At 37.4% G+C, this 22,392-nt stretch overlaps 1 protein-coding gene across 1 annotated transcript; it reads right to left on the bottom strand.

Moving 5' to 3' along the window:
- Positions 1-1,336: 1,336 nt before the first annotated feature.
- On the bottom strand, positions 1,337-22,392 carry LOC135645992 (signal peptide peptidase-like 2). Its single transcript, XM_065165013.1, has 15 exons — positions 21,990-22,392; positions 21,246-21,404; positions 20,200-20,311; positions 19,972-20,091; positions 15,959-16,116; positions 12,771-12,953; positions 10,424-10,458; positions 10,141-10,297; positions 8,811-8,864; positions 8,621-8,713; positions 5,196-5,338; positions 3,048-3,118; positions 1,881-1,964; positions 1,642-1,778; positions 1,337-1,558 (listed from the first exon to the last, which is right to left on the bottom strand). The coding sequence occupies exons 1-14, from the start codon at positions 22,152-22,154 to the stop codon at positions 1,681-1,683; spliced, it is 1,632 nt and encodes a 543-aa protein (XP_065021085.1). The 5' UTR covers positions 22,155-22,392; the 3' UTR covers positions 1,337-1,558; positions 1,642-1,680.

Here is a 22,392-nt window from a genome sequence, read left to right as displayed (position 1 = left end):
TTCTTGCACTCTATTTTTGCTAGTAGCCAACACATAGAAATGTAGAATATAAATGTCATGAGGATGGTGTTTGATTTCTACATGTCATGATTAACTTATGATGCCCCCTTTTTTGAGTTTAGTTTTGTTTCTTGCACGCAGCCAATACATAGAAATGTAGAATATAAATATGTCATGAGAATGGTGTTTGATGATGATTAGCTAATTGCACTCCCTTTATCATAATAGGGTTTCCTTTATTTAGTTTAATTTTTGTTTCTTGCATTCTATTGTTGCCAGCAGCCAATATATAGAATGTAGAGTATAGATGTCATGAGAATGGGTTTTGATGATGATTAGCTAATTGGTACCCCCGTTCTGGAATAGGGTTTTCTTTATTTAGTTTTGTTGTGTTCCTTGCACTCTTATATTTTTTTCTAGTAGCCAATGCATAGAAATGTAGAATAATAAATGCCATGTGAATGGTGTTTGATGATGATTAGCTAATTGTGCCCCCATTTTGCCATTACGGTTTCCCGTTTTCTCTTTCCCTATTAGCTAATTGTCTTCTTCCCACTCTGCCATCGATGAGTGTGTGTCAGTGACGGAACTCTAGGATTGACATATTGTTCAGGGGATCTGCTCGTAAATTTAGTTGCTACTATTTAGGACTTCGTAATTTTGCCTTGGTTTGCTAGGGTTTTGTTGGCAATTTACCGGTTCAACCATTGATCCGAAAGGTTTTGGTCCGGTTTGGCTTTTAACGTAAGTTTTCTTTTTTGCGCTGAGGCTCACGACTTCACTCGAGATTCGCCTTTTCTATCTCCCGCATCTCTTTCTTCACCGTCTCCTGTTCCGACGTATTAATGTCTAAACGAACCAACCTTGTACTAATCTAACTGGACCGAGACACTACTACTACTAGTGTAAGATCATCATCATATCACTCACATATTTGATTGCACTAGGGGCACTGACAACGGGACCAGACACTTTTTTTCAATGACCACTTGCCTCTTCATCCTGCCAACAAACTGGAACAAATTAATCAATTACCTAAAGATACTACCAAGTCTTCTAGTTTGATGCATTATTGGTATTTTGTATGGTTTTTCCTTTTATTGCCACCGGTGGTTCTGAGAGTTGCTATTATTCTACTCATACATATTACCTAAGGAAAACGGTGTTGGATAGTCACTGTTTTCTTTTTGGTATTTGCTTGGAGTCTGCGCAAGTTATACATATCCTCAGTGGGGAAAAAGTCTGTTTGAGTACGATTATAAGCGCCATTCATACATTTTGGGAAATAAAGTAAATTGCAGTATGCACATTGCTCAACCAGAGTAATATTTGGAAGGAAAAAAAATCAGATGAACTATTATGACAATGGTGGATAATAAAATAGAAATTTCCAGATTGGAACAGCTTACAGCTACATTTCTGAGAAGATAAAAGAAGAATTTCTGAATTTTTCTTCTACTACTCGTCAGCTAAATGGTGTGTTTTACGGATAATGTTCTTCCAGTAACTTGAACCATGTTTCTGTGAACTTTATCAAATTTCCTTGATGCAGTTGGATCTAACAATTCAAGGCATGCAAGTTAGGAGAGCACCAGTGGATCAAAATATGGCATGAGAGCACCTTGATTAAAAGGAACTTACACATATTCATCTCTCACCAGCTTTTGATGTACCCAATGCTCAACATTCTTCGGCAGGAATACTACTCGTCTGATGTTTGCCGTAGTTCCACAAATCATTCAAGTCTCCTCTCAGCCACCCTAGTATAATTGTAAGCCCTAATTCGTGGAGCCACAAAGTTACCATGTGTTAGCTAGCATTTGAATCAAGAGAGTACATGTTTTGACTCAGGTAACAGTAGGATGATCGAATTTTGTTACCTAAGGTGCAAGGAACCAAATATAGCAAGGCGGGTTGGCCATGCCCATCCATTAGATATAGCGCAAGATAGGTGAGGAACAGACCTGCAAAAGCAAAACCACTACTCAGAAAATATGCAGCAATTAGAGAAAACATGATGTGGCACAAATATTGCGCCAAGAATAGCTCAAGTGAAAGTTAGTGATAAGCCAGCAAATGGTTTTTTTTATTTTTATAATCATGTACTGAGAACAAGGAAACATGGTTCAGTTGCAACTGGAACCAAATCAGAGCTGCAGGCAGTCAATGTGAAAACTGGACTATGTGCATGCATATCAGAAATTAGGGTTGCTAGTGGGTCGCACCAACCATAAGTGAGACCAAAGAGGGATTATTCTATCATGTACATTACAACAGACTTGATGCTTGCATCAAGCAATCACTGACAAATTTGTGCACCATACTCATGGAGATCTCTAGATCCACAGACATCGAACGATATGCATGAGCCATATGAACTGATAATTACTAAAGGCTGCCAAACTTCTGAGGCAAGTCTTGCCTGTGATCCCAACAAAGAAACCAAAGAGAGGCCTTGGCAGCCAAGAATTGCTGTACTGCTAAAAACAGTACGGTACGTACCGGTCCGAGCATGGACCGATACACGGACCACCCCATTTCAGGCGGTCCGAATTAAAATAATAAAAAATTGAAAAGTGAAGGGTCCCAGTCCATTTCAGCGTTAAATTTTTTATTTTAAAAAAAGAGCAGAGTAGGGCTCTTCTTGTGCTTCCAGCTTTTCCTTCTTTTCTTTATTCTTCTCCTCCTTTTCTTTATTCTTCCTCATCTATTCCTCCACCAGCCCTTCCTCTTCAACCTCTTTTTCTTCCTCACCGAAACACTGGTACGCACTGACATACCATGTGTTGGTACACCAGGACAGGCTGATACATACCATTCCAGCAGATTGCCGAAATGGGTCCGGTACCCGAGAAGGCAAACCTTGTTGGCAGCCATCTAATACATAGAAATCAGCTAATAGTACATTATATGCCACCAGGCAATTCAAACTCAAAAACCTGAAAATTCCAGATCTACACTGAGATAAATGAGGCCATTACAAAAGCTAACCCAGCCTAGTAACATCATCTCTTACATTATAGGAGCAAGGCTTAATTTATACTAACCGAATGCGTATCCAATTGTCAACCAAAGAAAGTAACCATTCAAGATGCCCTTCTTCTTTGATCTTTCATATCTGGAAAATGCAAAAGTTCAAGATGTTTCCTGTTAAAAAAATTGGCATTTGGAATACTATGCCTTCATTAGAGAACTGCTAGCAGAATACTATATCAGTCATGACAAACAACGTACTGCTCATGGATGAAAACAGACATCTATCAGCAGGTAAAACATAACAGGGGAAAACTAATCTAATAGACTAATTTCCAGGAAAAAGAACATGCTAGTGTGTTGACAGAGTAAACTAAGATGCCAGAGAATCTAGAGCCATACGATTAACAAAATCATGTTTCAAGAGGCAGTTCCTTGTTGACAAGAACAGGCAAGGTGTGCAATGTTTGTAAATGGTAAGATTTATAGGGTAGAGTCTTTTAAGATTAGGAGTTTGAATCTGTTTCTTTCATTTATTTAATCATTGATAAGAACTAATAAATCAAGTTCGCTTTAATGTAGACGATAAGTAAAAGAAACACAAAGCTAAAAGCAGTGTGATTGATAGTACACAATTTTTTAGAGAACATAAGCAAAATATCTTATGGTAAAGCAAACTGCCTACAATATATGGAGTTATAGGCGATTCTAATATTTCATTTTTGTGCAGCAATGAAGCTGCAAATTCTGGTGCCAGACAAGAGACACTATGTGCAATGCTTGAAATGGGCCAGATTCATATGGTAGTGTAGGTCAGGAGCCGCAGCAAGTGACATAACTGATATCGGCACAAGCCATAGAAAAACTTGAGCAAAAGATGACATAGTAGAATTGAACAAATCAAGACAGCATTAAAGCCATGAGGTCAAAAATTAACCAACAAGATATGGAGTTATTGATGAAATCCCTAAAATAGAAGAAAGGGCCTTTATGAATTTTAAATTTTTATAATTTAAATTTTACTTTTTATTCCTGAAAAAAAAGGCACAAGGTTCCTGGCAATGCAGAGTTTAGGAAGGGCAAACGTACCCAAATTTACCCATATCAGCAGAAAGAACAGTATACATTCATTTTTGTCTTGGTTTGATATAAATGAACTTTTTTCTATTTTCATGTATTCAATTGGATTAAATTTTTAGAATTGGGTTACTAGGCCACCTACAAAACATGACAGATACACTGACTAAAATGAAAGAATGTTTTATTTTGGTCTTTGATAGAGGGAATCAAAAAAAGGAAAAATGCAATTAGAGCCATGTTGTGAAGATAAACATGTATCTTTATGCTGACAATAATAGTGAAAATAACCAAGGAACTTCATTGACCACAGCAAGCATGATAACAATTATAAGAAAACATAACAGTAAAGATTTGCTGACAAGTTGAAACAACTTGGCAACTAGTCTTAGTCTTGGTTTAGACGAGTGATATATCATCAGGACATTAGCCAAAAAGATGTGGCAACAAAAAAATCAGAGTCCATTGTCTTGGTAATGTCTGCAAACGAGTCACAAGAAAACTCAGCAAGGTCAGACCTTTCTGCAGACATTGACCAAATCAGTTTTCCAATACTGTACATATCTGATATTCACACTCAATGTAGGTTGGTGAAACAACGAATTCAAGGTCTTGATTCCCTTTCTATGTATACTGTTATTTCGAGTTTGAAATAGTTACATTATCTTAATAATCAAATTATTTAATTAATTACAGAACAATAACTGGTCACTACATCCAAATCTAGGTTGAACTGGATTAGAAGCAATTTCCTTGACTAAAAAAGGAACCAGGCATTCCATGATAATAAAACAAACCATATATATATATATCATGGTTTGCAATATCGTACCATAACGCATAGTACGGGTGGTACGTATCAGTCCAATAGAGAACCGGTATGGGTGGTACATTGGTACAACTTAATGTATCATGCGTCAGTATGCTCGGTATAGCTCAGTACATACCATATCGACAGTTGATTAGTATATCGATACGGTATGGTATTCAAAACCTTTATATATATATACCAAGAGTACTATTGGCATTTTCAAATTCAAACATAGATGACGAACAAACTACCATGGTTTATTTTTCCGTGCCACACACACACACATTGTAATATCCAGTTTTTAGATAAATATTGAAGTAATGGTAGAACATACCTATAACTAAATGCAACAAGCAAACCGGGAAAGAGAATGTCCCCAAAGCCAATCATATCATAGCCACCCCAAGGGTCAAAAAAGCGAGGGATTCTTAAAAGCATCGGAATAGCTTCTCCACCACTATTGTCACCACGAGCTACCTATAAAGCAATAAACTTTGGTTATCATCTAAGAAGCTATTTGCAATACAAGTGATAATATGAATATCTTCTGGACTAGTAGCACTATAGCAGAGAAAAAACTTTGATAGGAGAAAAATCTGGCAAGCAATATAAGACAGAGAGCTTACCATTGTTCAAAAAATTCACTTCTAGTAGTAAAGCTAATTGACACAGTTAACACTAGTACAAAAAATATAGCATTGCTAGATCTCACACGGTTAACAAGATCCAACTGCTGCTGTTATCATTTAATTCATGAAAGAAATGTATTGCAATTGGAAGGGAGATTGAGATGTGCTATGAGGACAAAGAATATACATGTTAAACCAACTGGTTAGGTCTATAGATGGTTGTCCATTTCACCTTGACAGGCTTAAATGTCTGAATGCCTATGGATGTGGTACATAAATATTTAGTTTGGTAACTCGTTCTGTTTGGCAACTCTTGAGTGCCAGCCTTACTCTTAAGAAGGCCATCACACGATAGTAGTTATTTATTTCTAATTATAGGCTTACAACGAATACATTCTTTAGTATTGGTAAAATATTCACCTTTAAAACTTAGTAGATAAACATCTGACAATCAACACAAAATAATGATGCTAAGATTGAAGACTGAAGAACATCTTTAAAATAATGATGCTAAAATTTTGGAATTTTACCTTAGGTTGATCATCATAAAGTGCAACAGCATTTTATGATCATCTAAATACTGAAGAATGCAAACTAATTTAACATAAAACAGATTCTTTGAGACTTACAACATATCTTTCATTACTCTGTCCACAAGTGCTACAACTAGAAAAAATTAAACAGAGAGTTTGCGTAATGCTCAAGAACAATATTAGGACTAACATGATGAGATAATAAGTACTGTATTTCAAACATGGACTGTCATACTGGTCCATACCACTTGGTACAGGCAGTAGATAATGCTCTGATAAAATATCAGGAGATGGACTATGTTGTACTGGTAATTACTCAGACAAGGCAGACCATGGTATCCCAATCAGTACAGGTTGATACAGGACAGATTTAGGTGCGTACAAGTTCAATACTGATCGATATTGTCCCGTATAGGTTGATATAAATTTACACCTTTTTTCAACCTAAAAGTTCCCAGGTCTAGGCCAATGCTTGGCTGAGACTCTCGATTTCATCCACTGATCCACATACATCATTTGGCAGGCATTCATCATCATCAAGACATGACATGTGTAGCTTAGACAAAATCACAACTTCAATCAAGAATTTAAATCTTGATTAGAAGTGGATTTCAGTAACTAGTCGAACTGGTACAATACATAATACTAGGCGGTATATGCCGCTTCATATTGCCAAGTATCACCAAAGAAACTTTAAAAACAAACTGAATATTAACTGGCATCAATCTACATAATTAGAACCTGGTCCTTGGTCAAGACCAATATCTACGGGTCAATACGCACCAATCTGAACTTGATTCTCACTTTGTGATTTTAAGCTTATAAGGTGATGTTGCATTGCTCTGATGACAATATATTGTGTTTAAATCATTGAGGTACCGTGTACAACCACGAGAACAATTCAAAAATGGATATTTTTCGAAAATCCAAAGGACACAAATTGCAATAACTTGAAGATAATTATGACACAAATGTTTGAACAGGTACAGTACACCTATTTATTCGAGATTCAAATGCAACTATTATGTATAGGTGTGTGTATATAACACAACCATAGATGTAGAATTTTTTTGTCCATTGAGCAGTATCCGGAACCAATGAAAAGATTCTTCAAAGAGTCGCAATTATCTGTCAACTAGTTATATCAATATTCTCTTTTTCCATGACTTTCTTTGCTAATCAAATCTTAAGCAAACACTTTCTTGACTATAAGTTTTCGGGCGTGTCCTTGTTGTAGATTTTACTTTGTTCACATCAGTATGATCTTGAATAAGATGCCCTTTTTTTCATGACTATAGAAATACTAAAATAGAATGCAGCCTTTTGGACATAATAATCTTCTAACACATACCAAAGCAACAATATCTTAAGTCTTAGTCCTTCTATGTTACGGCATCTTATTTCGATACTTTGAAAGCAATGATTATTTATTTACTACATTTGTTCAAATCGTCTTTGAAATTCCACTTTGCATTATGACCACTCCAACTTAGAAAAGATTTGTTTTTTAATACTAATACATCATATCCACAGAACACAAACTTTCCCCAGAGTTGATGCTACACAAGCTTTCCCCAGAACACAAGCCACATGCAATATTTTTCATTAGTTTAATTTCAAATTAACCATCTGTCTTAACATCCTCATCATGGATACTCTTAATATTTTCATCTCCCAGTACTCGAATACCCTGAAGTTGTTGATTGATGTCACCTTGTTGACTGGACGCTACTTTTAATATCCTCATCATCGATACTCTTAATATTTTCATCTCCCAGTACTCTAATGCCCAGTACTCTTGATTGATGCCACCATGTTGATGGGAGGCTCCTCCTAAAAGTGAGTTATTTGTGCCAATCTTTTTATTGTTTCGACAAAAGTTGCAGCTATTAACCCTTCTTTTACCAAACTTACTGTAGCAAGCAGGCTCCCTATTTGAGCTAAACCTGAAAATTCAATCAAATTTCTGTGTGTAGGAAGTGAGCTCCAGCATAAGGCTAAATAAGGAAGCGGTAAAGAAACAAGGATGTTGTTATAAGGAAAAAGGAAAAGAAAATAAAAATGAGAGAAGGAAAAGAAACAAGAAAAGGAATGCAGTAAAGAGCCTTCTAAGGATGTTTTTCTTTCAAATAACTAATTCATCACAACTTTATCTAAACCAGTTATAATATTTTCTATTATCACTGGAATCAAGCAAATAAGCTAAGCTTGCAATTCATCACTATAAGCATGATCTCACGTCTTTAGGAACAAAATATTGTTTATCGAGAATAAACATTTTACCGATAAGAAAATATATAAACACAAATATTTCTAGGTAAGAATTTATGTGAACATATAACAAAGATGATCAGCTAACCAAGAACAAAACTGTCGGTGCAATTCAGATACATTTTATCAATGCAGATAGTGCAAAATTTTCTCCTACACAAGTATCCAAGGTGCAAAAATTTCAATAGTCGACAGTAGCAATTAACAACAAATACTGCTACTTCTTGGGCAACATCACTAATCTCATTATAGCAACAATACAATGAAAATCTAAGGAATTTAAAGAGAAAGTTAACACAAAACATAGGACCATCCATTTGACTTACGGCAATCATGACGCTTTCATGGAATATAAGCGGTGATATGAACACCCAGAATACGTCATACACAAAAGCGCAGCTAAGAAGAGCTGATGCAACCTAAGAACATGAAATGTCACATGGGTCATGAGTAGTCGTTGCCGCAAACATTATATAAACCAGTTCTTGAAAATGAGCCCACTGGTAAAATACTTACTTTAATGTTGGGTAACCGAACCATTTGCAAAACTGTAATCATCAGACAGATGCCCTATAATAAACCAAAGAGTGTGCATTAGATGAAATAGGATTGAATAATAACTTGCAGTATATAACATAAAATGAGGCATTACTAGGAAAAATGAAGAACTAGTCAAAAATGATGGCAATAAAGTACCTAGAACTCTAGGTATCATATAAGTTCAAGTAGGAAAATCCATTTATTATGGGCCCTCTAGTTCAAGAGGGAATATTTGAAGCCAGATAACTACTGATGATATGTCCATCAAATCGTTATTATGCAAGTTACTATAATTTTACTTGTTCAAAAATCTTAGCTGTGTCTATTGTAATGTTAGGCTGATACCTTCTGCTTTACTAACACATGAAAGAAACAATCACCTTAAACTGACAGTTGAATTACCACAACTATGACTGCCACTATCAATGTTCTATATGTGTACGAAGGGCTAAAAAAAGACAATTCACAAGAGCTGACTCAGGAGTGTTTGAAATAGCTTTGACACAGAGAAGCCTGGAAATCTGAATTAGTTACTGACAGGACGACTAGAAGGACCTTGTGAAGTCAAGATTTCTATTAGACATACTCCATTCATTCTTTCAGGTCCATCTTTCTTATTGCACCACAGACAAGCTGACCCAATGTTCTATATAAGAAAAGATGTACCATGATAAATTGTCCACTTTTCATTGAAACTAAAGGTTAAGCTTCATCAATATGTCTTGAATTGCAGCATCAAAGTCTACTTTTAGCTGAAGAAATGAATGGCAATCATATAACCCAGACTTAAATGTGCATTTATGTCTACCAATTATATGATAACACGTATGCAGCATTGAAAAGTGTAATTGGTTGTTTTTTGCAGCTATTGATCATGATGGGCTTGAGCCAAGCACTAGTAGAAAGCACATATCATCTTATACTGCTTGTCAGTAACATAATTAGTATTCAGTAGGATACAAGGTACATAATAAATGCAGATCATTATGACATAGCTGAGAAGAAAATATCTAAATGGTAGATTGGATATACATTTAAGAAAGCAGTAAGCCTCCAAAAATTAGTTTTAGAAAATAAAGAATGTGATAGTACTAGCCTGATAAAACAAAATTAAGAAGCCACTAATCAGATGAATGAAGAATGGAAATAAATAGATGGAGATTTATTTGAATTTTTATTATATGATTTAAACTATAGGCTGATTTGCAGAATTTCCTACCATGCCTTATAAAAGATATATCAGCTAATATTAAAACCAAAAGACAGATTAGCAGAAAGAACTCGTGGTCGGGTAAATGTCTCTTACAAGAATATCTTGTCCAATCCAAGAATATGAAGCATGCTGATTTGCAGCCCACAGAATGGCAAAAGCAGCACAAAATGGCAGTACTACGACTGAAAGGATCAAGACCTCGCCAATAATGGGAAGATTTACAGTCTTCTGTCCACAGTCTTTGCAAAACCTATATGTAGAACATAATATGATTAATCAAGCAGAATTAGAAAGTAATTTAATATAATCAACAAGTGAAATGCAGTAAGATGGAAAGAGATAGCCAGATTACATCACAACCAACTAGATGTTTTACCTTGATATCAGAGTCACTGAACAAACATGCATACCCTGTAAAAGAAAGCCTTTTAGTAAGTACGTATAAACTATAAAGCACATCAAAAGAAAGATTCTTTGATAGTTTAAAGATAATCCACTAGGAGATATAAAGAATCCAAAACTGATAATAACTTCCAATATTAACAACAGTTTGTAATAGTCAGGAGAAGGAACTGACAACAGGATGCAGGAAAAAAGTACCATGATGACATGCAGGAAACACTGATAATTTGCCAGTAGCTATAGGTTTCCATAATGACAATACTCCATGTAGGATAAGAATCACGATGAGAATATAGGATACAACCAGACAATCTATTGCCTCAATCACATAGAAAGACATAAAGGAGTTCTGTCAACAGGTCCGGAGGTTCACTAGGCCAAGCAAATGCCAGCATTCATGACAGTTAGCATTTTAAATTAGGCACATAGGGTTCATATGATTAGATCTGCAGATAACATTTTTCACCTGTCTTGTGTCTCCCATTGTCATGGAGGTAATGGTTAGTAAAATGTACCTCACAACTAGTATTTAGATGTCACAACTCACAAGCACAACCAAGCAATCTTGCTAGCCACCAGAACACCATGTGCCAGCATGCCAATTGCAAATGCTTAGCATGCAGTGGCGTGGCGATGGTACCGAAACATACACACATACATGAGAAGAAAATGAACCCAATGGGCCATTCATTGGTCAACTTTTGCCATTCTTAACGGAGAAAGGTAACCTTAAAACTGAACATCTCTCTCTCACGTATATATGTTATATATGATCTATTGCCGTCGGGGGATATCTTCATGTGCTATCTTGTTGCCAAAAGACAGCATCAAACATGCAGGCTACAATTGGTGACAGGTGTAAGGCATCAACTGGAGTTGTTGAAGGAACACTGCAAGGAGACATTGAAGGAGCAAAGAGTGTCTTAAGGTCGACAACACCAGATCAGTTGATTAGTTTCAGTCACAACTCAGCTTAGTGTGCTAGGAGCTGTCAGGTAATAATTGCAAATCGGCTTAGAATGAATTGGTTCAACTCAGTTTTATTCATCCTAAGGTGTAGGTATAATGTGAAAATGTGCTGACTTTTGGTTTGAGGCTTTGCATTGCAGAAAGAAGTATCGCAAAAGATGGGCAACACCTTCCAATAACAGGAATCTTGATTGATCTAGAATGGAACTCAATGGTTACCTAAAGTCCAGAAAATCAGAACAATAATGATGTTGACTAAATTCAAGGGCAAGACTTCCTTATGCAAGAGGGAAAAGAATTTGCAATAAGAAATATGATTAAAGATATCAATTCCTAACTTCATGAGACATTTTTAACAGCATAATGTTGTATAATTAGACCGCCACTATCTGCCTACCTTATCCAAGTCTCTTATCATTCTATTCAAGTTGATCTATCATGCAGTTATCAATTCCTCTTCTTAAGAGTTGAAACCACTTTTATCATATGGTATAATAATATAAATTTTATTGTTTATGTATAGACTCATCTCCCTAGGATGAGGTGCAATAAAGAAGTTGATCATTGAAGAAAGATATTACCAACTTTATTAGGTTGGCATTCTAAAGCCAACTTGACATGCAAAAAGTCCATTGGTTTCGAGGAATATAACTGAATTCTGTATGCAAATTTGTAGACCTCTCTTCATAAATTAAGAGGACAACAGAGCCAGTTGTCTTATATGCAGTAATAGTGAAGGCCAAAATATTCAGATACATCATTTATTTCTTGTAAAAGTCCTTCCAAACATTTTATGATATATCTTAATAACGAAAAACCAATTACCTTATGTATGGTTGAGATGATAGGAAACTAAAAGCTAATAAAACCATCCATTGAAGATTTTGAAAAATCACTTCAAAGCTATTAATTGGCACAAGCTACTTGCAAGTCATCCATCAGATGCGAACTCATGTTACAAAGTGATAGAAGTTTAAACTGCTAACACAACACATGCCCATACTAGATCCCATTGTCACCTGGGGCCTGCTAATGGACCAACTATGAACCCAAAATAGGCCAACACTAATATAATATGGCTTGTGTCCTTCATGCTGAAGATGCCATGGTGGACATCATAGCCTTTTCTGGAACAACGAAACCAATAAAATAAAAAATTCATCTGAAAGTTCAACTTTATAACTCAGTTCCATATGTCCAATTCAATAAAGATTAAATAATCCTTCTTGCTGAACAATAAAATAGTCAATGAACACAAACAGTCATAAGTTTCAGATTTAAACAAAGGGGAATAACCATAAACTGTATAGAGATTTAAAACACATAAATCAAAACCTAAAACAACAATTTACCTCTGTACCACCAATACAGAACAATACGATCAGCAGCCAAATGAACCAAGATGACATAAAATAGAAAAGAAGCAAGAGAAAAACTGATGCTGCTATAACAAAAATTATAGCTCCCTTCGCATTAATCTCAAGGATCTCCTTCTCAGATTCTTCCCTGTTTTCAGCACCGGCATTGAGCTGATCCTGCCAACATTAGAATTTAGAATAAGCAAGATATTAAACATATGTTGCCTCCTATAGTTTTATGTCTGATGATGGAAAAGCAACTACTAGATACAGAATTTCTTCAAAAAAATCTGAATACTTGACAGTTATAGTGGTATGTTACATAACCATGCAACAGATCTATTTCAATTCTTAGAATACATGACAGCTGTAGGGAGATAAAGTATGGTTTATTGACTAGATGCATGCCATTTATTAAAACAAATAATGGAAAACTATAGGGAGAAAAAAAAAAGATTTGCATATGGTTTTTATTGACTTAGAGAAAACCGATGATAGAGTTCCTAGAGGTTTGTTATAGTGAGTTTTAGAAAAGATGTATTCACTAATTATATTAATATTATTAAGGATATTTATGGTAGTATAGCTACTAGTGTTAGAATTATAGGGAATGTTAGGGAATGTCAGGTGAGTTCCTATTAGCAAAGGATTACATCAAGGATCCGCATTAAGTCACTACCTTTACACATTGATAATGAATAAATTTACTAGTCATTTACATAATACACCTCCCCGATGTATGTTATTACTGATGATAGTCTTATTCAGTGATTTAAAAAGCGCTAGGCGCCAAAAGGCGCCAAGGTCCAAAAACGCCCGAGGCGCTAGGCGCTCGCCCAGGCGCTCGCCTAAGCGAAGCGAGACGCTAAAATATAAAAATATATAATATAATTAATAAATATAATTATTTAAAATTTTAAATAAAAATATGCTATTAAATTAAGAAAATCTATTAACAGTATTTAAAATTAATCATTTCAAATAAACTTAATATTAATAGTATACTGTATACTGAGCCTGCTGACTGAGAAATGAGGAAGCAGCGGCGAGCGGCGATAGCGCAGCGGCGAGCGGCGACAGCGCAGCGGCGAGCGGCGACAGCACAGCGGCGAGCAACGGTAGCGACAGCGGGAAAGGGAGCAGAAGCGACGAGCAGCGGGAGGCGCGAGCGACGACAGCGACGAGCAGCGGTAGTGGGAGCAGGAGCGGCGAGCAACGAGAGGCGCGAGCGGTGACAGAGGCAGCGTTTGCAAGCAGCGACAGCGGCGAGCAGCGACAGTGGGAGCAGGAGCGACGAGCAGCGGCAGTGGGAGCAGGAGCGGCGAGCAGCGGGAGGCGCGAGCGACGACAGAGGCAGCGTTTGCGAGCAGCGACAGCGGCAAGCGGCGATAGGAGCGACGAGCAGCGGGAAGCGCGAGAGACGACAGAGGCAGCGTTTGCGAGCAGCGACAGCGGCGAGCAGCGAGATCGGGATCGAGATCGGGATCGGGAGTGGCAGCGGCAGCGGGTTAGGGTTGGGTAAGGGTTATATCGGTTTAGTTGGTTCGATTGAACCAACTAACCAACCGAACCAGAACCGAACCAAACCTAAAATCCTGGTTCGGTCGCCTTGGTTTACCCAGGCGCTCGCCCGAAGCGCCCAGCGCCTAGGCTCGGGCGAGCGCCCAGGCGGCGCCTGTTTGAAGCGCGCCGCCTGGGGCATTAGCGAGGCGCTCGGGCCTCGCCTCGCCTCGCCCGAGCGCCTTTTTCAATCACTGGTCTTATTTAATGAGACACCTGGTAGAATTAATTAAAAACTTGAGCTATAGAAGTAATCTTTAGAAACTAAAAGTTTTAAATTAAGTATGACTAAAACTAAATATATAAGATGCAAATTTAGTAAAACTAGGAACAGCTAGGAGAATATAATTAAGTTGGATGAACAAGAAGTTCCTTTAAATAAAGGCTTTAGGTATCTTAGATCGATTATTTAACAAGAAGGACGGATTGATGAAGATGTTATTCATAAAGTAAAAACAGGATAGTTAAAATAGCGAGGGGCATCAGGAGTTTTGGGTGATCATTAGATATCTTTGAGATTAACAGCAAAATTTTACAAGATAGTTGTGAGACCAACAATGCTTTATGGTTTAGAGTGTTGGACAATTAAGAAACAACACATATAAAAAAGTTTATATTGCTGAGACGGATGTATGGAGTTACAATAAAGGATATGAACAGAAATATTTTTATTTATGAACAACTAGGTATCGTTTCAATAGAGGATAATATGAGAGAGAATCATTTAAGATAATACGAACATATGCTTAGAAGACCAATGGATGTGGTAATTCGAAGAGGTAAAATGATTAATGTTAGTGGTATGAGTAGAGGTAGAGGAAGACATAAAAAGACTTTAATAGAAACTATAAATAAAGATTTAAGTATTCTAAACTTAACTAAACAAATAGTTTTTCACATATCTCAATGATGTCAAAAGATCTATGTAGCCGACCCCAAATAGTTGGGATTTTCTTGTTGTTGTTGTATACATGTCAGGTATGAAATGATATGGGCCACTGATGGATTATAACAAAAGCCACGAAAATCCTGTCAGTGCATGTAAGTAATAAAGTCAAAGCTAGCCTAGCAGGGCATACATGCTCACATAAAGTGCAACCCACAAGCACATCATGTTCAGGATGTTGCTTCATGATATATGTCAATATGTAAACCAAGGTTCGCAATACCATACCGTACCGATATTTCGACCTGGGCTCGGTACCAGTACGGTACGGTGTACCGAGCGGTACACCTAGGTGTGCTGAGTACTGTAGCATTGCAACCGGTCGGACCGGTACGTACCGCCCGTACCGGGCTGTACAGTTCGGTACTGCAGAACCTGATGTAAACAACGTACCATGGACAGTTGTGCCATGTCGGTTAGTATCAGACCTAGGTGCCATGGACGTAAGGGTAAAGTTATTCCTTTGTGACCTAGGTGACCATGCTTCGGGTCACAAAAACAATAGAGGCAAGGTTGTGTAATATTAATCACCCACAAATCCTATAATAGGAGGGAACCTCATGCACTGGGTTTATCAACTAATCAAGCATAACAGTTCCCTATGTAAGGTGCTGCAACACTTGGTTAAAGTAGAGTAAACAGTATAAATGAGAGGAAAGGTGATCTGAAAAAGGACCTTCCTAGTCAATTGATTGTATCGATCATCAATCTGCTCGCCAGCAATGATTTCTGCCCATAGTGAAGCACAAACTATGGTTCCAACAGCCATTAACCATAGAAAGGTTGCTGAGAGATCCACAACTGGACGATTTGGGGAATACAAGAGAACTTCCACTGCAAGAGAAAAGTGTGTGCAGTAACATAAAAAAGAAAAAGCGTAAGGTAAAGAAACATGATAATGATATGAGACTAACACATCTGAACAAGGAGAAAAGCTCTGAATATAAAGTAAATTGTATAAGATGAATTACAATCTATCAGATGCAAAGAAAATATAGCCAGAAATTCTGCACTTTTGCTATAAGGAGACCTGTCACAAAGCCACAACCATACAATGAATTGAACAACAAGCAAATTGTGCAAAGCAACATCATTTTCACACCAATCTTCAAAGAGGGAGTACTAATAAAACTGCACAACTCAAGCAGGAAGCAGTGATTTAAAAAGCACTAAGTGCTCACCCGAACGAATCGAAACGCTCTAAAATATTAAAATATAAAAAAAAATATAATATAATTAATAAATATAATTATTTAAATAAAAATATGATATTAAATTAAAAACAAAGATTAACAGTGTTAAAATCTAAATAGTATATTATTAATCTAATAAATAAAAAATATTTTGAATAGTAATTAATAATCTACTGTTAATAATATATTTATTGTTAATAGCAGTAGAGAAGAGTAGAGACCGAAGAAGTCATGGTGAGAAGTTGCAGTGAGAAGCTGAGTCGCAGGCAGCAGACAGCAACAGCGGCAGCGGAATCACAAACAACAGCAGGCAGCGGACAACAACAACGACAACGGAGTCGTGTCACGGACAACAGTAAGCAATGGACAACGGACAGCAGCGGAAGCTGAGGAGACTCGGTCGACGACAGAGGAAGACTCGGAGGTAGCGAGAGAAACCATTGACGGCGGAGGCAGAGGGAGAAATCGTCGACGACGAATGCAGAGGAAGAAATCATCGACGACGAAAATAGAGAGAGAAGCATGCGTAGGGTTCGGAATCGGGGTCACACGCTGATATAACTATATGCATTAGTTGGTTCAATCGAACCAACTAACGTCAATTTAAGCGGTTCGGTCGCCTTATGTCAACGGGGCGCTCTACCGAAGAGTCTGACACCTGGGCTTGGGTGAGCGCCCAAGCGACACCTCATTGAAGTGCGCTACCTGGCCCTTGAACGAGGTGCTCGGGCCTCACCTCGCCTCAGTTGAGCGCCTTTTTAAATCATTGGCAGGAAGTTTAGTGGGAAAACAATACTCCACACCAAAAAGAAAAAAGTCAATTATATTTTTGTAACTGATAATAAAATAGACAATGCTACAGATAGATATCCTAAAAACAAAGTTGAAGATTTATGAGAAATTCAGCAAAGTTCTTCCTGATTTTGTGAGCTTAAGCTGCAATCACCTATTAAGATGTTTTATATTCTGAACCAGCCTTTCAGATCTTCAGGAATTCATTTCTTTACTAAATGCCTAAACAAGGAACTAGGAACTACATTTAAAAGATGATAGCAGCCCAAGAGATTTTATCTTTCATGAAGCCTTCTCAATTTCAGTGTGCCTACTATCCAGCCCTATAATATTGAACAGCTTGGATGGTGACCTTGATGACCATGTACCATATAGAGTTTCATTTGGTTGTTGAAGTTTTTTCATTCTGAAGTTCCAGAGATGGTGCATACCATGGTTTTAAATACTAGTCCAATATTAGCTTAGACATATTGTTGGATCAATACAGTAGTTGATGCACTGCCCGTGATCGTTGTGTAAAAAGTCATATCCTTAATTAAATTAAGAATATTAAAATTTTTATTTATAGTTTCTAGGATAATCTTATTAGGTCTACCTCTATCTCTTCTTGTACCACTAATAATAACTGTTTCGCCCATGGAATTCCTTTTCCCAGATCGTGATACATATCGCCCTCATGGAACTCCTCACTCGGACCTTTATGTATCGAGTAGTACATACCAACCTAAGTGTGATTAATACATGGACCACCTCTGTTTCAGGTGATATGATCCGATATAATTAAAAATAAAAAAAATAACAGTTGAAATTAGGACTCACGATCACGAGCCCTCTAACACCTCTTCTCGTTGTCATTCACCACCACTTACCTCCCCTCTTCTGACCATCGTTTGCAGTCATCTATCTTCACTCTTCTCACTATCGTCCGCTGCCACCTACCTCCCGTCTTCTCGTTGGTACCTACCTCCCCTCTTCTCATTGCCAAGCTGACCTCACTGCCCTCTCGTGATCTTGGGTATACTTTCTCCTCCTCTTCTCCTACTTCTCTTCCTCTTCCTTTTCCACCGCCTCCTCTTCTTCCTTTCTCTTCCTCCTTGCTCGATCATCTCCTCTTCTTCCTTACTCTTGCTCTTCCTCCTCTTCTTCCTTCTTACTTGCTCTTCCTTCTCCTTCCTCTTCCTCCTTCGTCATCTTCTTCCCCCTCTTCTTCCTCCATTGCCACCTCCTCCTTTATCTTCCCGTAGATGCCAGTGTAACATGTGTTGGTACCCTGGTACCCATCAGTATGTACTGGTTCAGCCAAGGTCTGGTACAGTACCTCGTATGTCCGTACCATCAGTAACATGTGTCGGTACACCTCCTTCTAACCATGACATCTCTAGATTTCCTTAGCACATGTCCGTACCATCTTAAGCAATTCTTTGTCAAAGCTACACCTAAATATTAATGAAAGTACATTGACCGGAATCATTGAAAACAAGAAATGACTATTGGTTGGTACTGAATTGTATGGTTCAGTACCCATTCTTGGTCAGACTGTTGCTGGTCATGACATAATAGTTCAATTGAAATTTGAAACCATGGTTCATACTTCATACATGATACACTGAACAACAAGCTAGTAAATAATTTGTTAGTGGAAAAAGATGCCCATGAAGAAGAGACTAAGAGAGCTGAAAAGAGCTCATCCCACTGCTTAAGTCCTTAATCTCTGTGAACAGGTAAGAATTAATCTGGATATTAGAAACAAAATTTGCTACTGAACTTGTAATTCATCCAATTTACCGCTGTTTAAGCATCAGATAAATAGTGATGCAGAGGCCATTGAAGGTTCAAAAAACACAAATTTTGATCATGGAGCAAGGTGAAAGGCCACCTAAAGTTGAGGCTAGAGAAGAAAATAAATGGTCGGACAGGAAAAGAATAATACACTTAAGGTTGAGACTTAGAGAAAAATAGTGATGCAGAGGCCATCAAAGGTTCAAAAAACACATATTTTAATCATGGAGCAAGGTGAAAGGCAGCCTAATGTTGAGTCTAAAGAAGAAAATAATGGTCGGACAGGAACAGAATAACACACTCAAGGTTGAGACTTACGTAAACTTAAACTTATAAACAAACTCGAAGATAGCTTAAGTTTCTAAAGAAAGATCTAAGTCTCCTAAAAAGTTCAAGAATTCATCAAGAAATTACAGAGGAACCATATCTTGGTGCAGAATAGCAAATGAACACTAAGATATAGTATCATCATTGTTGATTTCTTGCATAAAATTGATTGAAAAACAGAAAACAAGATTTCCATAAAATAAGATAACAGAAGGATATGTGAATTTCCTACAAAGACATGAAAACCAATCACTTAAATCAAAAAACTAAAGCAGGTGGCACATGAACTAATAAAGAAATGGTTTCATAATATCTAAAAGTAGACATCAGCCAGTTTGACCTCAAGATACAGCTTTTAAGAAACATATTTTTTCATTTGGGTACCAAAGGTTGTACAAAAGCTAGAAGGATCACATGTGAATTATCTATACCAGGGTTTTAATACTAAAGTCCAATATGAGATATGTATGTATGCTTTCCGGCAATAAAAGAACCAACTAATTGGAGAGAGGTTTAATTTAGAAAAGTCCAACTAACAATGACATTGAATCTTATAAAAACCTTACTACACTGTCCAACAGTTATAATGACAGCTCACCCCTTTGGCCACTGATCAAGGTATCCTTCAGATAATCCCCTGCGGACTTGGGTATCATCACAACAGGTATTGTCAGGTTAAGAGAAGTGTCATTTTCTGTACAAACCATCTTGTATAGATCTGCAGATGATCAGTAAAGACTAGCAAATTAAGAGAAATTGAAAAACTGCCAATATGAACATAATGGTAAGAAAAGATATAGCATCTGTAAAATGCTAAACTTATTGCCTTCATTATCATTGATCACCAATAAGCCTGCTGCACCACCCAACTGTGCAACCTTTGCTTTAGCAGTGAAGGTACAGTCTCCACGCTTAGCCAAGGCAACAGAATTAGTTAACTGTAGCAACAAGAGCTTTATTGAGAATCTAAGTGAAACAAATCAACAAAAATACATTTAGAAGATGATAGTCAAAAAATGATGGAATATATGAACTGCTATACAAAACTTTACAGTATGCCATGAACATATTAGCAAACCATTCAGTTACTACGATGGAAATTGAGAAGATACATTACATGAAAGTAATTCTTGTAAGATAACTAGATATTCATTAGTTCAAAACCTCATGAAGCCCATTAAAATTTAGCATGCTATGCAGAAACTATTATTTCATTTTTTTAGAAAATGTCCATCATCGAGATTGGGATATCTTCGATGATTGAAGAGCCAAACAAGTAGCATAACTCATTTAATGTTAAATTTTAACAAGGTTCCTTCACTATATTCTTCCTTTTTAAACACTTCCCTTTATCTATTACACTAGCCTTGACTTAGAGCTGTGGCAATTTTCAAATGCTGGGTACAAACTTTAATCGTTTTCCTTTCAACGTTCAACTTAACTGGAAGATTCAGTAATTTAATATTGCAAGATAAGCTCATATAGCAACACCTTTTGGCTCCCGCCAATGTGGGGTCTGAGGAGGGTCAATATACATAGTCTTACCTCTAAATATAAAGAGGTTGTTTATGTAACTCGTACCCTGGTCTCCCAGGTCACAAAGGAGAATTACCACTGGACCAAGGCCCGTCCTCAATTTATGCTATTCAAGATATACTTGGAATTTGAGGGTATCTTTATGCACTAACAAAAAGCAACCTTTATACAGAACATCTGAACCTTAAGAAGATGCGTCTAATAAATCCAGTAAACAAAAAAGGAGGCTGAGATGTGATGTACCAAATAAAAGCAACATACATTTTTAAGCACCATATTCATGTCCAACGGAGAAAATTGAATAAATGATCTCAACTTTGAGGCAAGGAACTAGACCTTAGATGTCAAGTTTGCACAACAATTCAGAGGATTTGTAAGAAGAGCAGAATTTTTTTGAGCATCAGAAGCTAGGCGGGGCACACTAGTGCCAAATCTGGCACTTAGTCCAACAATGCTTGTGCCTTGAGTCCCATTCACCCAGTTTTCTATCTTCACCTGAAGCAAAAGAAAAGCTTTAGAGATCCAACACAAGCTTGTGCAATAAAACAGAAAACAATTATTTTTATCTGAAGCCATCTTTGAAATTAATATTTGGCATCAAGAACATTATTGTATTCTGAATCATCTTAGCCGTATGCATTGGTGCAAAAATTGTCATTCTACAGAAACCAAGTTCAAATTTATCATAATGATCTTACTCATGTATGTCTCCTTTAGTAGTTAGCACTATGTACAGAAATGAAGGTTCTAGCATACAAGCAAACATGTAATATTTTAGCTAAAATCATGGACCAACCAGGGTTTTCACTGAATGGCCAAAGTATTCCTTCCGGTTTAGAAGAAATAACTCAATAAAACTTCGCTTCAACAATTTTGTCAAGTTCAAGAAGTTGGATCGATGAAATCTTGCTACTGTTTTTGTGGAGCTATCCTTATGGTAGATACCAAACACAAGATGGAACGTTATCAACAAGATATCAAACATGTTACCCACTGAAACCATAATCAGAAAGATTGCGTCCTAACATTCCACATAGAACATCGACCCCCAGAGCAAGCAATCAGATCGGATTCGGTTACCAGCTGGAATTTGTTGTTACAGTTGGGAGATCTCGGGGCATCATCGTCCTCGTGAGTGATCTCGTCCTCCGCCACAACGAAAAGGTGCGGAGAGAAGGCAAGGAAGAGGAGGACGACGGCGAGAACCAGATGGGGAGAAGAGGGAAAAGCGCCGCGCGACGCCATGGAACGGATCGGGCTTCTCTGCGATCGACCGGAGACCGAGAAACCCTAATCCGACTCGTCCACCAAAGGCGTCCAAGGCGGAGATCGAATCAGGGGAGGAGAGAGGGGAAGCCGGCGTGGATCTCCGTTGGTAGATCGAGCGCCTGCCTACGTCCGGACTCCTAATTCGTCGGATGCTTATGATCGATACAAGAAATCCCGCTCGTCAATCGGCCCGCGGAGGAGCAAACATACCTAA

This window comes from Musa acuminata, chromosome BXJ3-8 (genome assembly GCF_036884655.1).
Source record: "Musa acuminata AAA Group cultivar baxijiao chromosome BXJ3-8, Cavendish_Baxijiao_AAA, whole genome shotgun sequence".
Taxonomy (NCBI): domain Eukaryota; kingdom Viridiplantae; phylum Streptophyta; class Magnoliopsida; order Zingiberales; family Musaceae; genus Musa; species Musa acuminata.
This window is presented reverse-complemented; position numbering and strand designations above follow the sequence as displayed.